Raw genomic sequence first — 18,722 nt, 5'->3', positions numbered from 1 at the left:
ACACATGCCAGGTTTTGTTTAGACATCTCAAAGCAGCAAAATCACTTATTCTTTCTTCCCAGCCCCCTTTTCAAGTCCCTTTTAAAGACAAGCCTTGGAAGGTGAAAAATGAGACACAATTAGGGTGGGAGCCCCTGGCATTTGGGGAAGGGACATAGATCCCCCACCGCAATTCATTAGAAAGTATTTAAGAACATAGGATTTGCCACACTGGATCAGATCTGAGGTCCAGCTAGTATAGTACTCTATCTCTGACAGAAGTCAGTGCCAGATGTTTCAGAGGAAGGTACAAGAACCCTGTGGTAGGAAGATGTGAAATAAGCTGCCCTCCACATTAGGTCTCATCCTGATCTCTAATAGTTAGATATGGGCTAAAGCCCTGAAGCATGGGGTTTAATATCCTGTCCAAAATAAATCGTATCATTAATTATAAAAAGTGTGGCTATTCTTATCTCTATCAACATCCAAAACAGTTTTTGAACCTTGCTAAGTTTTGGGCTCAGAGACTTCCTGTCACAGCAAGTTCTACAATCTAATTACATGTTGTGCAAAATGTACTTAGTTCCGCATCTGCCACCTTTTTACTTTAATCAAAAGACTTCTCATTGTGTTAGGAGACAAGAAGGGCAGAAGCTCCTACCTTCGATACAATTCATTATTGTATATACTTTTATTTATCTATTGCTGCCCGTCCACATGGCATCTGAACATCTTCCACATGAAGTCAATAGCAGTAGCACAGTCCCAAGCAGACCATGCACTCTCTGGCACTTTTCCCTTTTGGGGCCTGATCTACACTGGGGGGGAGGGGCAGAAATCGATCTAAGATACGCAATTTCAGCTACGAGAATAGCGTAGCTAAAGTCGACGTATCTTAGATCGACTTAGAATTACTTACTTCGTGTCCTCGCGGAGCAGGATCGATGGTCGCGGCTCTCCTGTCGACTTTGCTTCCGCCTCTTGCCGAGCTGGAGTTCAGCAGTCGACGGGAGAGCGATCGGGGATCGATTTATCGCATCTACACTACGCACGATAAATCGATCCCCTATAGATCAATCGCTACCCACCGATCTGGTGGGTAGTGTAGACGTACCCTGGGAATCAAAACTCTGCTTGGAACAGGGTGGGGTTTGTTTGTGGGGAGGACGTCTATCATGTCCCTTCTTGTACACCTCCTTTCTAAGGTAAACAATCCAAATCTATTCAATCTTGCTTCATTAAGATTTTTTCCACATCCCTAATTGTTCTCATTGCCCTTTTCTGAACCTCCACTTTATCCTCCTCACTGCAAGTTACTCAATATTTATATAGGATGGTCAAAAGAGATCAAGTAGACCACTTTGCAGCTGCTACATCAGCCATGTAAGGAGCCCAGCCAGAGCCTCAGCCTTTTTAGCAATCCCAACAAGATTGACAGATAGATGAAGATCCCCCCCAACCCCCTTTAAAAAAAATAAAAATAATATAAATGGAAGTTCAGTGGAGGTTTGGGAAAATACAGGAAAAGTTTCCCAGACTCAAAAATCTGAGGACCATAATAAAGAGGTTATGGATTGACAATGAGACAAAATACTCTCAATTTTTATAATGTGCTATGAGCCCATTTCTTACCAAGTTCCACTTCAATTGTATTGTTTCTTGGATAAAGAATTTCAGTTCTCTTCTTCAGTGGGGTCTCTAAAAATTAAAAAAAATATATGCATAAATACAAAATTTTATCAGAAATAATCACAAGTAATGGCAAGGACATTTAGTACAGCCCTAGTTTAGAAATATCACTAACAGGCAGGAGTAGTTTATAGATGAACTGCAAAACAAGAACACAAAACTTTTGCCTGAAGCCCTTACTGTTCCTTTGCAATGAAAAGAACCTCAAACCTTTTCAAAAAGTATTTTTCTATATGTTTGTTTTGCATTTGCTTGTTCTTTTCTTTCTGAAGAACTTCCATAAAAACCAACAAACCGACCGAGAAAAGTAGGGGAAGAGGTAAAACACATTAACAGTTACAGTATTCCAAAATATCAACAACCATTTCCACTCTATATGCATCCGAAGAAGTGGGCTATAGTCCATGAAAGCTTATGCTCTAATAAATTTGTTAGTCTCTAAGGTGCCACAAGTACTCCTGTTCTTTTTGCGGATACAGACTAACACGGCTGCTACTCTGAAACAACCATTCACTCTCCCTGCTCCATCCCTATTTGTAGTGACCAGGATAACAGTTTCCTACTTAATCCAGACAAAAAAAAAAAAAAAAGAACTACATCAAGTTAAGTACCAGAAATACTTGCAAATACCTTAACAATATTAGTTTTGTAGAAAAATCAGTACAGTTTCCTTGTTAAATAGTTGTGCTTAATTTGTGATGGGTGACAGGGTCAACCCAAACTTATGCTAATAAAATCTTTATACCCTGTCACGTTATCCCATTTCTTATTCCTACAGGCCCCAGCATGCCAGACACTGTACAGACACATAGTAAGAGACAGTCCTTTCCCCTAAAGACTTTATGATCTAAGCAGACAAGACAGGCATAGGGCAGGAGGAAAAAGAGAGGAACAGAAGAAGTGAAGCAACTTGCCCCAAGCCATGCAGTGCCATGATTAGAACCCAGGTCTCTGAAGACCCAATCCAGTGCTAGAGCTCCTGGACCACAGTGGCTCCACAAAGGATTAGTTAATTATAATTCACTTTAGCATTACAATTATGGCTATAGTGCTCCAGGTGTGAATAACAGTACAGTAGATACTGCTTAGTAACAACCTGGAGAACAACCACTTTTGGTTAGCAGAAACATTTTGTGAATTGGTTTGTATACTGGCAACAGGCACACCCACTACTGAAAACAGTTTTTGTGGAAAGCCCCAGCCGCAGGAAGGTTTGCAGTCAGGGTAGAAAGGGCTGGGATGTGTCTTCCCCAGCTGCAGGCCCCCAAACCTACCTGTGGCTGGTGCTCGGCCTGTCCCAGCGCCTCCTTCCAGGGGCAGTGGACGAGAAGTAGCCAATTAATGGGATGAGTTTACTTTGACTGTGGTTTTTTATTTAAATTAATCTATAAAATAAGTAAAGGCAGTAGCTTCAAAAAAGTAGGGGTAAATAAACAAAGGCAGTGATTATTAAAAATAACCTCACAAAAACACTGGAGAAAGCAGCAGTTTAAAATACTATTAGAAAAACTTGCAAGTGAAGTGAATACTTTAAGAATGTGGAAAGGTAATGGCTACAAAAATAGGTTTTAAGAACAAAAATAAATATGTATTTATTTTTAAGAAGGTGAGAAATAAAAACACAAATCAGCGAAGTAGGAAAAGGGGATCATACAGAAAAATGAATCTAACTCATCTGGCCAGATCTTCAGCTGCTGTCATTTGTGTTGCTCTGAGGGCCAAGGCAGCCCAAAATCTGCTCTTCAAGAGAAGCTAGAAATTGCCCTGGCATAAAACTGGCAAAGCTAACTCTGCACCATGCACTCCAACCTTACTGTGTGCGGGCAGCACCTGGGCAAGGGAAGGGTGGGGCCAGAGTATATGGTAGAGTGGTCACCTGGGACAGGGGCTATTTTATCACCAGAATCAAGGGAGTGGGAAGGTGGCTTTAGAGTCTTTTCCTCTCCTCAGCTGGGGATTAGTTAGCCAACCAAATTGAGCAGTAGTTAGACCACCAGATCTTATCGCTGAGAATTTTCCTTCCTCTGATTGTTTCTTAAACACAACTGTCACATCCTGTCTTAAAATCAGGACCTGTCTATGTTGAGAGTATTTGTACTGGTGCAGCTGCACTGATGCAAGCCCCCAGTGTAGATGTATTGTACCAGTGTAAAACAGAGCTTGCGCTGGGGGGTTTGCATTAGTGCTGTGGCACCAATACAAATGCTCCCAGTTTCAAATCATGGTAAGCCACACTAGTGCAAGCCTCATTTTACACCAGGGAAATGCATTTCCCCTGGAGTTTGCTTCAATATTTAGTACTAGTGCTGTTACACCAGTACATCCATCCCCAGTTTAGAACAGGCCCTTATATTGTAAACTAATCCAGACAAGGCCAGTGTTTTCCTGTGTGTTTGTATAGCTCCTAGCGCAATGGGACCCCAAATCCTGACTGGAATCTCTATTTATTTTACTGTAATACTAACAAACCAAAATAATAATAATGTTTTTCAGTCTTCTGGCTCTCCCTTAAGTTTAAAGTTATAAAAGAATTACTAACAAACGATATCTTAGTTGTCCGATTTGGCATTCCTTTGAATCCACACTAACCAATGAATTGACTGAAACTTCTGGATTTGCAAAAAAAGTAACATTGAACTCTACAAATGCACCGAAGAATAAAAACGAGACTTACCTATAACAGTTACATAAATGTTTCGAGAAATGTTATATTCTTTGTCCATATAATTATATGTCATCTTGCAGGAGTAATTTCCTGAATCATTTACATTTGCACTATTTATTATGAGATCATCATCCCGATTTAGAAATCTTTCATTGTCAATCAGATTACATTCCTAAACACAACAACAAGTGCTCTGTTAAATCACAGAGAATAAGAATACAGTACTAAAAAAAATATCAAATTCAAATATTCCCTCCCATGGAATGTGGCAAGGTAATTTCACCAGTTGGGTTCAATATGAATCTTATGTTAAAACTAGGGTTGTCGATTAATCGCAATTAACTCACGCAATTAACTAAAAAAAATTAATCGAGCTTAAAACATTTAATCACGATTGATTGCAGTTTTAATTGCACTGTTTAATAAATTTCAATTGGTATTGTATTGTTTAATATTTTTGGATGTTGTTCTACATTTTCAAATATATTGATTTCAATTACAACTCAGAATACAAAGGGTACAGTTGTCACTTTATAATATTTTATTACAAATATTTGCACCGTAAAAAATGATAAAGTAAATAGTATTTTTCAATTCACCTCATACAAGTACTGTAGTGCAATCTCTATCTTGAAAGTGCAACTTACAAATGTAGATTTTTTTTGTTACACAACTGCACTCAAAAACAAAACAAATGGGGGGTAAAACTTCAAAGCCCACAAGTCCAATCAGTCCTACTTTTGTTCAGCCAATCGCTAAGACAAACAAGTTTGTTTACACTTACAGGAGATAATGCTGCCCTCTTCTTGGGAGGGGGAGGGAAAGCTCAGTGGTTTGAGCACTGGCCTGCTAAACCCAGGGTTGTGAGTTCAATCCTTGAGGGGGCCACTTGGGGATCTGGGGCAAAATCAGTACTTGGTCCTGCTAATGAAGGCAGGGGGCTGGACTCGATGACCTTTCAAGGTCCCTTCCAGTTCTAGGAGATGGGATATCTCCATTCATTTCATTTCATTTCTTATTTACAATGTTACCAGAAAGTGAGAACAGACATTTATTTGCATGGCACTTTTGTAGCCAGCATTGCAAGGTATTTACATGCCAGATACGCTAAACATTCGTATGCCCCTTCATGTTTTGGCCACCATTCCAAAGGACATGCTTCTATGCTGATGACGCTCATTAAATAAATAATGCATTAATTCAATTTGTGACTGAACTCCTTGAGGGGAGAAGAGGAGGTTACTCACCCTGTGCAGTAACTGACGTTCTTCGAGATGAGTGTCCCTGTGGGTGCTCCACTACAGGTGTTGGTGCGTCCCTGCGCCTTCGCCCGGAGATTTTTGCAGCAGTACTCATAGCGGCCACGCATGCTCAGAATCTGCCCCCCCGCTGTGACTCTAGGGTAATAGAACGCATGCGTGGCCGGTCTCCTCAGTTCCTTCTCTACCACGGAGGCCCCCCAACTCCGAAGTAGAGGGGAGGAGGGTGGGTAGTGGAGCACCCACAGGGACACTCATCTCGAAGAACGTCAGTTACTGCACAGGGTGAGTAACCTCCTCTTCTTCTTCGAGAGATGTCCCTGTGGGTGCTCCACTACAGGTGACTTAAAAGCAGTGTATCTTAAGGAGGTAGGGACTTCGGATCTGGTAGGAACGCCGTCGAGAGTACCGCCCTGCCCAAGCGTATGTCAGATAAAGGGCCTTGAATAAGGGCATAGTGTTTAACAAAAGTATGGTCAGATGACCAGGTGGCTGCTTTACAAATGTCAGCCAAGGGGACTTTGCGTAAGAACGCGATGGAGGCAGCCAGAGATCTAGTGGAGTGTGTTCTAATGCCATCTGGAGGTGCAACCCCTTTCATCTGATAGCACAGTCGGATACACTGGGAGATCCAGTTCGAGAGTCTCTGGGTAGAAATAGGCATGCCCTTGGAGCGCTCTGCAACAGAGACAAAAAGTCTAGAGGAGGTTCTAAAGGGTTTGGTTCTATCCAAATAGAATGACAAGGCTCTGCGAACATCTAGTGTATGCATTGAGGCTTCAAAGGAGTTTGCATGTGGTTTCGGGAAAAAAGTCGGGAGGTGTATGGGTTCATTAATATGGAATGATGAGTGAACCTTTGGAAGAAATTTGGGATGCAATCTGAGGGTAACCTTGTCTTTAAAAAATATCGTATATGGTGGATGAGCCAAGAGAGCTGCTATTTCTCCTGCCCGTCTGGCAGAAGTAATTGCCACTAGAAACGCTGTTTTCATGGAGAGGTGTAAAAGGGAGCACGTGGCTAGGGGTTCGAAGGGTTGCTGAGTTAGGGCAGACAGTACCAGATGAAGGTCCCAGGGGGTGGTCGGTTGTTTAATGTCTGGATATAAGGTTTGTAGGCCCTTGAGGAAACGCTTCGTAGTAGCGTGAGCAAAGACAGACGTATCATCAATTTTGTCGTGGAAAGTCGTAATAGCAGCTAAATGGACCCTGATGGAGCTGAAAGAAAGGCCGGATCGCTTAAGGCCCAAGAGATAGTCCAATATAAACGGAAGAGGTACCGAGGTAGGAGAAAGATGTTTGGCAGAACACCAATGTGTGAATCGTTTCCACTTTTGAAGATAGGTCTTGCGAGTAGCTTGCGTTCTGCTATGTAGGAGCACCTCCTGAACTTGTTCGGAGCAATCTAATTCGCGTTGGGAGAACCACGTAGGAACCAGGCCTTGAGGTGAAGCATGGACAGGTTGGGGTGGAGAAAACGACCGTGCTGCTGAGATAGAAGGTTCGGAATAAGCGGCAGGGAGATTGGTGGTTGGATTGACATTCTGGTGAGGAAGGGAAACCATGGTTGTCTGGGCCACGATGGGGCAATGAGGATCACCTTGGCTCGATCCGTTCGTATTTTTATCAGAACCCTGTTGAGAACTGGTATCGGGGGAAACGCATAGAATAGGTTTCGGTGCCATGAGATCATGAATGCGTCCCCCAGGGAATGTTTGCCCAGTCCTGCTCTGGAGCAGAAATTGAGACATTTCTTGTTCTTTGCAGTTGCAAAGAGGTCTATTGTTGGGTAACCCCAGATGCTGAATACGTTGTGAATGGTTTTCTCGTCTATCTCCCACTCGTGGTCCCATGGGAAGCGTCTGCTCAGTTCGTCCGCTGTGGTGTTCATGATTCCGGGAAGATAAGCAGCTGATACCCGGATGTTGTTCACAATGCACCAATTCCAGAGCTTCATAGCCTCTGTGCACAGCGAATGGGAACGAGCTCCGCCCTGCCTGTTTACGTAAAACATGCAAGCAATGTTGTCCGTCATTATGCGTACGTGATGATGTTTGATTAGTGGCAGGAAGTGACGGCACGCGTTGCGAATGGCTCGAAGTTCTAGTACATTTATGTGCAGGGAGGTCTCGGTTGGTGACCATAGTCCCTGTACTGTGTGATGAGACATATGTGCACCCCACCCTGTCATAGATGCATCGGTGATCAGAATGCGTGATGGAGCCTGTTGTAGAAACGGGACTCCAGAACAAAGGTTGGAGTGGATGGTCCACCAACGTAGCGAGTCTTTGACTGGAGTAGGCAGGGAGAGAGTCTTGTTTAAAGAATGCATATTCGGTTTGTAAACCGTTGCCAGCCACGCTTGGAAGCACCTCATGTGCAGGCGTGCATTCTGGACGACAAAAGTGCACGAGGCCATGTGACCTAGTAGTTGCAGGCAGTCTCGGGCAGTTACCTGAGGGCTGTTGCGAATAGTTGTGGTCAGTTGTTTTATGGAATTGTAGCGATCGGGTGGGAGCGATGCTAGCCCGGTCCGAGAGTCGAGGTCTGCGCCTATGAACTGAAGGTGCTGGGTGGGGCGTAATGTGGATTTGTCTCTGTTTATTTGTAGGCCGAGAGAAAGAAAGCACTCGACTGTGAGTCGTGTGAACCGGAGCGCCTCGTCGAATGTTGAAGCTTTGAGGAGGCAATCGTCGAGGTACGGAAATATTATTACCCCTTGTCTCCTGAGGTGAGCAGTGACTACAGCTAGAAGTTTGGAAAAAGCACGGGGGGCTGTAGATAGTCCGAAGGGGAGTACCCTGTATTGGAAATGTGTGGAACCAAGGGTAAATCGGAGGAAACGTCTGTGGGCCGGATGTATAGTGACGTGGAAATAGGCATCTTGTAGGTCGAGGGCAGAAAAACCAGTCGCCCTGCTCCAGCGCTGGGATTATGGTATTGAGGGTCACCATCTTGAACTTTTGCTTTTTGATGAATCTGTTGAGCCGCCTGAGATCGAGGATTGGTCGCCATCCCCCATTTTTCTTCTCCGTTAAGAAATAATGGGAGTAAAAACCCTTCCCTCTGTGTCGCTCTGGCACGATTTCTACTGCTCCCAGAGGAAGGAGATGTTGCACCTCTTGGAGGAGTAGCTGCTCGTGAGAAGGGTCCCTGAAGAGGGACGGGGAGGGTGGGTGGGTGGGAGGTAAGGAGAGGAAGGGGATGACGTATCCAATTGTAACTACCTCTAAGACCCACTTGTCGGAGGTAATCTTCCTCCATTGTTGGAAAAAAGGTCGTAGGCGGTGTCCAAAGATTGGTGTGCCGGCTGAAGTGAGGGCATTGCTTTCTAAACCCTCGACCAAGTTTTCAAATCTGCCTATTAGCTGGTGGGGGTTGAGGCGCCCCTGTAGAGTTTGGGCGACGTCGCTGGAATCTTGGTCGTGGACGTTGCGGCTGTTGCTGTTCCTGCGGTCTATGGGAAGGTTGTGTAAATGCGGGATAACGTAGCCGGTGGTATGGTTGGTATCGATATTGTCGTCTTCTTGCCGTAGGTGTCTGGAGACCTAAAGACCGGAGGGTTGTTCTGGAGTCTTTCATTGAATGAAGCACTTCATTCGTGTTAGCAGCAAAGAGTTTGTCACCGTCGAAGGGAAGATCTTCAATTGTGTTCTGAACTTCGCAAGGAAAAAAGGAAGAGGAGAGCCATGAGCCCCGTCGCATGACTATCACTGTAGCGGTAGATCTTGCCGCTGTGTTGGCTACATCGAGGGCTGCTTGGAGAGCGGTGCGTGAAATGGCTTGGCCCTCAGAAACTATAGCTCTGAACTGTTGTTTTCTTTGTTCTGGAATGTCATCAATAAAGTCCATTAACTTATTATAGTTTTTATGGTCGTATTTTGCCAGGACTGCAGTATAATTAGCTATGCGAAATTGGAGGGTGGAGGATGCATAGACCTTGCGACCAAACAGGTCCAGTCGTTTGCTATCCTTGTTAGGTGGGGCAGAACGAGAATACTGTTGTCTGGCCCTCTGGTTCGCAGCGTCCACTACCAATGAGTTTGGTGCTGGGTGGGTAAAAAGGAATTCAGAGTCCTTTGGAGAAATAAAATACTTCTTGTCCGCTTGCTTGCAGGTAGGTAGGCTTGTCGCTGGAGTCTGCCAGATGGACTTAGCGGGTTCTAAAAGGGCTGCGTTAATTGGAAGTGCCACTCTGGAGGAAGAAGGGGGCTGTAGGATGTTGTTCGGGAACCACTTCCAAGTTAATGTTCAGGTCACTAGCAACTCTCTTAAAGAGGTCCTGGAATTTTGTATATTCATCAGAGGGAGTGGGAGGAAGGGGAAGTAATGCTTCCTCCGGTACTAACTCCGGATCTGTTGGACCAGGAGAAGGGCTAGGTTTATCCTGGGAACGTGGCTGTGTTGCCAGGCGTCTCGTGTCACTAGCATATGCATTAGGAGACGGCACTGGATCAGTGTTGCGCCTGGTCGAATGGCCACGGGGCATGTGTTCCCGAGGGTATGATGTCCATGGTGTCCAGTATTGCCATGGTGGCGGGTAGGGCATAGGTGGTGCCATCCAGGGGTTCATCCCCCAAGGGGCAGGGTCCTGAGAGTGGGATGAGGTAGTATTTCCATAGCCCTTATTGCTCTGGGTCCGGGGCTGGGAGTCATGATATGGGGAAAAAACTCCCTGTGGATCTGCTTCCTCCTCACTGGAGGAAAACTGCTCAGATCCTGACTCAGGCATCGAAACAGAATATGCATTCATGAGCGGAGACTGCAAGGTAGGTGATACTAGCAGATCAGCTGTCTGGGTAAAATGAGTGAAAGCAGCTCCTGCGGGAGATGAAAGCTGAGCCGACAGAGGCTGCTGCACAAGAGCATTCCTGCGATCGGGGCTTCTGGCTGTGATCTGTGTGTCAGAATGCCCCGCAGGCGTCGGTGCCACGGTCGGTGCCGGGCGAGAAATGTCGGGCTGCCTCGGGTGAGGCGTGCTGTAGAATGTCGGCACCGTCTCATTCGCGGTGCCGAACGGTGCCGTCCCTGAGGCAGGCAACTGGAAGCCTGATGCCTCGGCACCGGAGCTTCTCGGCGGCGCTGAAGCCTCAGGCGGCTTTTGCGCTGTTCCGGAGGAGCCTGGCTCGTGAAAATTGCTGAGGCGAGGAATCACAGGCAGAGAGATCGTTGATCTGCCTGGAGAAACTTTATGCCTCATAGTCTTGCTCGGTGAGGAAAGGTGCCCCTTTTTCGTAGACTTCTTGAGCTTTTTTGAGGGGGGGGGGCTGTGTCGGGTAGCGGAGCCGGCTTCAATGCCTGGGTCTGAAACTGACCCGATAGATTTTTGAAGCAGGAGCAGTTTGAGTTTAAGCTCCCTGTCTTTCCGTGCCCTGGAGCTGAGTTTACAGCAGTGGGCACATTTTTGGGGAATGTGAGCTTCCCCCAAACATTTTATACACTTTGAGTGCCCGTCCGATGACGGGATAGCTTCCTTACAAATAGCACAGCGCTTGAAACCGGTGGAGCCCGGCATAGCCGCGGCTGACAGGAATATTTTTTTTTTTTTTTTTAAGATAAACTGGGTAAGTAACTATTTTAACAGAGAAAACTGACAGAAAAAACTGGTTTCTAAAGGATAATTAAGGCAATAGTGAAGGATTCTCTAATGAGTCTGCTGAGCTCCGTCTCAGGCCGGGGACGGTTGAGAAGGAACTGAGGAGACCGGCCACGCATGCGTTCTATTACCCTAGAGTCACAGCGGGGGGGCAGATTCTGAGCATGCGTGGCCGCTATGAGTACTGCTGCAAAAATCTCCGGGCGAAGGCGCAGGGACGCACCAACACCTGTAGTGGAGCACCCACAGGGACATCTCTCAAAGAAGAACTGTATGTCTCCTGCTCTGTTTTACCCACATTCTGTCATATTTCATGTTATAGCAGTCTCGGATGATGACCCAGCACATGTTGTTCATTTTAAGAACGCTTTCACTGCAGATTTGACAAAATGCAAAAAAGGTCCCAATGTGATATTTCTAAAGATAGCTACAGCACTCGAACCAAGATTTAAGAATCTGAAGTGCCTTCCAAAATCAGAGACAAGGCGTGGAACATGCTTTCAGACATCTTAAAAGAGCAACACTCCAATGAGGAAACTACAGAACCCGAACGATCAAAAAAGAAAAATCAACCTTCTGCTGGTGGCATCTGACTCAGAGGATGAAAATGAACACGCATTGGGCCGCACTGCTTTGGATGGTTATCAAGCAGAACCCATCATCAGCATGGATGCATGTCCCCTGGAATGGTGGTTGAAGCATGAAGGGAATATGGCTACCAAGACAGAACTCAGTGCTACAATGCGCTCAGCATCCTCAACTCACATTGAAGTCTGGCTACATCGGGCCAGCCTCTTCAAAAACACAGCCACCCTACCGTGAAACTGCCTATACATGTTGGATATTTTTGTTAAGGTCCCCTTCTTTGTTCGATATGAGGGAAGGGGAAGATGAAATCACCTTCAAAACAATAGGCCCCTTGAGTGTCATGTGGGCAGCTAAAATAGACACACTTATCTATACTTTATTATTGTGGTGAAATTACTACACACAAGTCTCCTCATATATACATCCCGTGTCACAGAAAAAAAAAAATCATATGAGCTATTCTGTCTCCCCACCCTCTATTATCAATTCTAAACATCAGTTAAAACACAAAACAGTGGCTGAAAATGAAATAGGGGACAGACCCTACCTTATACCAGTGAATGGGTAAAGTATTTTTCTCATCTCTGAAATAGTCTAGATGAGGACACACAATCTTTGCATTTGATGATGCGGATATCTCTTGAGCATAGAGAAAATCCCCATTAAAACACAAACCAGCAGTATTTTTGAAAACGATTACACTGAAATATATTTTCTTGCAGCTTGTTAAATTCCTGTAATGAAAACAAAGCAGCTGAATTACACTTCTAATTTTTCCTATTTATATCCTTTTCATACCTGCTGCCCTTTCTCTTTGGCCACTTCTAATGAAGCTTTAACATCAGGCTGGAAAGTTGGGAGCATAGTTCCCCCCAGAAGCAAATCCATTGCTGTCTAGCAGACTGACTATCCGTAACAAGAATTTCCTACCCCCCTCCCCCAGCTCTACTTTCCCTAGCATCAATTCCTTCATTCATTCTATAATCCATGAAACCCATATGATTACAAAAAGAGAGAAGACGACGTGGTCAGGTATGACATTGCACAAAATGTTACTTGTATCTATGAACAAATTAAGAGAGAGATCCTGAGGGGCAACTAAGCTGCACAGAATGCAGACCATCATGTACACACACATGGCATAAAGCTCTCCGTTGCACTCCTCCAAATCTGGTGTGCCGCGCCAATCCCCCTTCCAAGTTACAGCAGCCTTCAAGCTGATCTAATTTAAGGCTGCAAAGAAGGAGATAAAAGCATTGGTGTGGTGTAAGGGTCATCTAGCTATGCTTCCTCTTCAGCTATTCTGGCAGCAAGGAAAGGTAATAATCTAAGAGCCACTACACTGGCTTTAGATCACCAGAAAATTGTCCTTACATTGGCGTGATCTTCCCTGAGCTGCTTATGCCAGCTTTATGACCAGAAGTTTTGGGGTCAGAGTCCATTACTGGTGCAAGACCAGCTGCTGCACTATACCAGAGAACCTGGCTCTCAGAGTCCTTTTCTTTGGGTCTGCCTAATTACTTCAGACTGTCCATGAACTGACTGTTTTAAAAGTCTGAGAGAATTTGTTTGCTGGTAGTGTTTTAATTAGCAAAAATTCCTCCAATCCCTGAAAACTCACAGCAAACAAACACTGTTCGAACTGGGGTATGAACCTCCTATGTGCAAATACGTGTGCATGAATGAACGTCATCATACCCTGACTACTGGCCTTCAGACAGTATCCAGGCAACTGGCTTATGCTGAAGAAACAAATATGATTACTGAATTTCAGGGGCCCAGGAGAATGCTGTAGCTGGGAAAGAATACATCAATTTGGATCAGCTCTTAGTTCTTCAAGGGCCAGAACAGGGAAGGATTTCTGGGACCATGGCTACATCTGGATTACAACTGAAAATTAAGGCTGGACATGGTTTTCTGGAGGCCTGAAGCGGGTTAGGATAGGCATGAGTTTTTAAAGCTGGGCAGCAGGACCGGGTACACCTCCTGGGGGGGGGGGGGGGGGGGGGGGGGAAAATCACTGGGGCAGATCCTCCACTGTTGCAATTTGTCATGGCTCCATTGAAGTAATTGGAACTATAGCAATTAATACCAGCTGAGGATTTGCCACCATTGGCATCATCATATCTGAATGGACACAAACCTCATGATATCATGGCTAGGGCTGGTTGAAAGTGTTTCATCTGGAAGTTTTTCAAGGAAAAGTGCTTTTCATTACAACTTTTTGCAGCGAATTTTCTGATTTTCAACTACGTGAAATAAAATCTTTTATTACCAAGAAACAAACTTTACTCCATTAAATTCCAATCGAAATGAAAATGTTTTATTTCCAATAATTTTCTTTTAAAAAAAAAAATCAAAATTCTAAAAAAAAATTCAAATTAAAAAAAAAAATCTCCTTTAGTTTGAAAGTTTCCATAGAAAATAATTAGTATTTTCTGACCAGCCCTAATCATGAAGTCGTGTCAGCGATGAATATACTTGGGATTCTTTTCCAATAAAGTGTAACAGCCTCATCAAAATCAGCTCTGCTGTAAATCAGGATGAATAGCCCTGTTTTTAATATGAACCATAAGCGTTTGTGAAGGGAAAACTACAAGCTAACCCCAGACTTAATATCAGAAAAATAATTCAGATATTTAATTATTCTTTTTCAAGCTCACATCTACAGCAATGTAGCTTTTGTAAAAAACCAAACCCAGGAAAAAACACATTCTTACCGCATGACACATTCATAGGATCCTGAGTCTTCTAAAATTGCAGGCATAAACCAAAGCAAGTTCTTGTGCTGATGTATTCTGGAAAGTTTCACTTGAGTTACAGGCATTTTGCTCCCACTTTTATACCAAGTCAAGCTGTAATTCATGTGCTGAAGAGCCAGTGTTTTATCTAACAAACAATCAACAGTAAGAGGTTCTCCTACCAGTACAGATATCAAACTTTGACTATGCAGCACATCATGTACCATGCATTCCTCTAAAAAACATGATAGAGACAAAATAAAAAAAAAATAAAAAAGACATGAGTATAGAACTCTGGAGACAAATTTGTCTATTTCTTTAATAGGTTTTCAATATTCATCCTTAAATACTCTTGTGGGACAGGCAACTCCAGCATCTATAAACTAAATGATATCCTATAACTATACACAAAAATTCTGTTAGTGAAATTCTAATCACAAAGAAGTCACAGAGCTCCCCAGCAATGTGAAATCTGACTATTTTATGTGAAGGAATTAGAGAATATCATTAAAAATTGTCAGCTTCAATGTCAGATAGGGTGACCAGACAGCAAATGTGAAAAATCGGGACGAGGGTGGGGGGGTAATAGGAACCTATATAAGAAAAAGACCCAAAAATCAGGACTGTCCCTATAAAATTGGTACATCTGGTCACCCTAATGTCAGAGCCAAATTCCAGTTTAAGTACCGGTAATTATATTTTGCCTGTCTAAAATGCCCCACACTGAGTTTAGATTGTATATTTTGTTTCAGCTCCCTTTTTGCACTGAGGTGGAATTTCAAAAGGATTAAATAGCAACTTACCTCTGCTCTCATTGAAGTTAATGGGAGCTTACTATTGGCTTTGATGAGAGTAGAGTTAGGCTAATAGAGTACTTTTGGAAAATCTCACCCTACATTGTTTTGTAGCAGTACTGTCCAGTCTTCAATTGTTCCATTAGACCAAGCAATAAATGACTAGTTTAGCCAGCATCAACTCTCACTCTGAAATACGCTGAATGCAAGAGGAGCATGCCAGCTTCCAGGAAACAGTAATTATTTTCTACCTGACTTTTTCCATCCCAATGTGCAGAAACCTGATCACAAAATATTGCTACAAAGGTCCTTCTACATTCACCAAGTCTGCACATTGGAGGAGAGTGGGAAACAAGGAGAATGTTATGGGGCTGTCACATCCAACTTCTGCTACTCTGTCCCCTGCTTGTATGAGCTTTCTGCTGCTTTGCTGTCAACTGCAGCATGGAATCAACAGATACATGGGGCCTTGAGATTGTAAAATAATTTGTCAGCCTAACCCTTCCCAGATCTGGAACAATAAGGTGTATACTTTGTAGGATTATACACAGACACTGAAAGATTTACTGATATAGGTCTTGATAATTCTCCACACTGAAAATGTCAAATGTGTGTCAGATTTAGGATAGTCAATACTTTTTCCAGTGCCCATTTAAAAATGCCTATGTGTGGAAAGCATACATAATGCACTGAAACTTCACACCAGGGCAACTTAAGATCACAAAAATAAAAGCCACACCGTTTTATAATGAAAATACAGCACACCCTAAATATAGAGTTCAGACTAGCATCACTACTGGTTACTACATCTCTGTTCTTAAATAGCTGTTTTCAGGTATCTGAGAAGTAAGTTACTTTAATACATGTATGTGTAAAAGAGTGCATTTCAGAGGAGGTAATTAGGAAACCATCTGATCAACTTACCTGCCTTCACTGAAGAGATAAACACTAGGATTATACTACAGGTAAACACAGCTGCAGCCATTACGTTTTACTACGACAAAAAAAAAAAAAAAAATCAGTATAGTCTTTCTCAAAGCAGTTCAACACAGAGCAGAACAAAAATTACAAGCGTCCACACTGTAATTTGTATTTTTATAGATCTTTTTGTACACAAGGATCTCATAAGAACATAACAACGGCCATACTGGGTCAGACCAATGGTCCATATAGCCCAGTATCCTGTCTTCCGACAGTGGCCAGTGCCAGGTGCTTCAGAGGTAATGAACAAAACAGGGCAATTATCGAGTGATCTATCCCCTGTCATCCAGTCCCAGCATCTGGAAGTCAGAAGCTTAGGGATACCCAGAGCATGGGGTTGTGTCCCTGACAATCTTGGCTAATAGCCATTGATGGAGCTATCCTCCATGAACTTAACTAGTTATTTTTTGAACCTAGTTATATTTTTGACCTTCACAACATATCCTGGCAACGCATGTCACGCTGTCTGGAGCGGCTCACAAGTGCCTACCGCAGGGCAGACTGTCAAAAACAGGGCAGACTAGTGGTGTGTTCTATAATTCGATTTCACCAACACAGTAACAAACGTGAACTCCTGGTGTAACAGTATTACCATGGAGTCACAGACAGTCCCCTTATACTTTCCAGTTTATCTTGCCACCCAGGCAAGCTGGACTCAGTGATAAATGGTCACACCAAAAAAAAAAAAAAATCTCACACAATATTCAGGTTGCTTCCATTCCCAAGAGACCAGTCACTTACCCCAGATCAATTGGAACCAAGGAGCTTACACCATAGACCAGGTGTCGGCAACGTTTGGCACACGGCTCGCCATGGTAAGCACCCTGGCGGGCCGGGCCAGTTTATTTACCTGCTGACGCGGCAGGTTCAGTCGATCGCGGCCCCCACTGGCCGCAGTTTGCCATCCCGGGTCAATGGGGGCGGCGGGAAGCTGCGGCCAGCACATCGCTCGCCCGGGCCACTTCTCGGCGCCCCAATTGGCCCGGGACGGCGAACCGCGGCCAGTGGGGGCCACGATCGGCCGAACCTGCCGCGTCAGCAGGTAAATAAACTGGCCCGGCCCGCCAAGGCGCTTACCCTGGCGAGCCGTGTGCCAAACGTTGCTGTGCCATAGACAATGCCTGTAACCAATCCAGTAATAAACTATCTAAAGGTTTATTAAACTAGGAAAAAGAAATAAGAGTTATTTACAGGTTAAAGCAAGCAAATATACACATACACACAAATGAGTTATCATCTAAATCACTAGAGTGACAGAGTTGTAGAGATCTGTCAATTCGAAGTGTCTGGGGATATCTGCCTCAGTCTCTGGCCCTCCCAGAGTTCAAACAGCAAAGAGAGATAAAGTCACAGGAAATTTGTCTATTTCTTTCATTCAGTTTTCAAGTCCATAGGATGAGCTTCCTTGCATGTAGCTTTTCCCAGGTAGGATAGGGCCATTAACCAATCCTTTGTATTGTGATGTTCCTTGATGGCTCATCTTTATTTTGATAGTCCTTCTGGATGGCTGGGGGGGATACGATTCCCATATCTGGGTTGAGAACAAACATTTTCAAAGTTATAAAGCAAAACTTACGTATTTTTGTAGCATAGAATACAGACATTAAAAGTGAGATTCATGCATACAGCAACTTACAAGCATTTCACAGTCTAAACACTAAATGCATTCTTATAAGACTAATTTTGAGCAAAACTAACCCACAGGTGAACTGGTCCAGTCTCCAGCTTCGAGTCTGTTAGTTCTTAGCTAATGCCTGCAGTCTTGGCAAGAGCTGGCACCTGGTTTGCCAGCATCACAACGAGTTCCACAGGTTGTCTGTGCCTTGTGTGAAGAAATACTTCCTTTTGTTTGTTTTAAAACTGCTGCCTATTAATTTCATTATGGGACCCCTAGTTCTTGTGTTACACGAAGGGGTAAATAACACTTCACTTTCTCCACCCCATTCATGATTTTATAGATTTCTGTCATTTCCCCCCTTAGTTGTCTCATTTCTAAGATAAACAGAAACAGTCTTTTTAATCTCTCCTCAAAAGGAAGCTGTTCCATACCACTAATAATTTTTATTGTTCTTCTCTGTACCTTTTCCAAGATGGGGCGACTAGAACTACATGCAGCATTCAAGGTGTGGGCATACCATGGATTCGTATAGTGGCATTACATTTTCTGTCTTAACTATTCCTTTCCTAATGGTTCCCAATACTGTTCATTTTTTTACTACCGCTGCGCATTGAGCGTTTATTTTCAGAGAACTATTCATGTTGATTCCAAGATCACTTTCTTTAGTAGTAACATCCAATTTAGATCCCATCTTTTTAGTTTAGTATAGTTTGGATTATGTTTTCCAACATGCATTTTTTTGCACTTATCAACACTGAATTTCATTTGCCATTTTGTTGCCCAATCACCCAGTTTATGAGATCCCTTTGTAAC

The 18,722-nt window shown here is 43.7% G+C and overlaps 1 protein-coding gene and 1 long non-coding RNA gene across 5 annotated transcripts in view; one reads left to right on the top strand and one right to left on the bottom strand.

The window, feature by feature from the left end:
* The window catches only part of LOC128826677 (interleukin-1 receptor-like 2), a 52,546-nt gene that overhangs the window by 14,960 nt on the left and 18,864 nt on the right, over positions 1-18,722 (bottom strand). For 2 of the 4 annotated variants that reach the window (XM_054010110.1, XM_054010138.1), the window contains exons 2-7: positions 17,511-17,822; positions 16,235-16,304; positions 14,496-14,751; positions 12,323-12,509; positions 4,343-4,505; positions 1,612-1,677 (exon numbers count right to left, since the gene is read on the bottom strand). In XM_054010110.1, coding sequence (XP_053866085.1) covers positions 1,612-1,677; positions 4,343-4,505; positions 12,323-12,509; positions 14,496-14,751; positions 16,235-16,295 — 733 coding nt within the window. In that variant the 5' untranslated portion in view covers positions 16,296-16,304; positions 17,511-17,822. The remainder of the gene's footprint in view (positions 1-1,611; positions 1,678-4,342; positions 4,506-12,322; positions 12,510-14,495; positions 14,752-16,234; positions 16,305-17,510; positions 17,823-18,722) is intronic. The other 2 variants (XM_054010129.1, XM_054010120.1) reach the window with 2 other exon arrangements.
* On the top strand, positions 7,983-9,450 carry LOC128826698 (uncharacterized). Its single transcript, XR_008442871.1, has 2 exons — positions 7,983-8,289; positions 9,128-9,450. It is a non-coding gene; the product is annotated as an uncharacterized LOC128826698 (long non-coding RNA).

This window comes from Malaclemys terrapin, chromosome 1 (assembly GCF_027887155.1).
Source record: "Malaclemys terrapin pileata isolate rMalTer1 chromosome 1, rMalTer1.hap1, whole genome shotgun sequence".
Lineage (NCBI taxonomy): Eukaryota > Metazoa > Chordata > Testudines > Emydidae > Malaclemys > Malaclemys terrapin.
The sequence above is the reverse complement of the archived record's forward strand: the minus strand, read 5'-3'. Positions and strand labels throughout refer to the sequence as shown.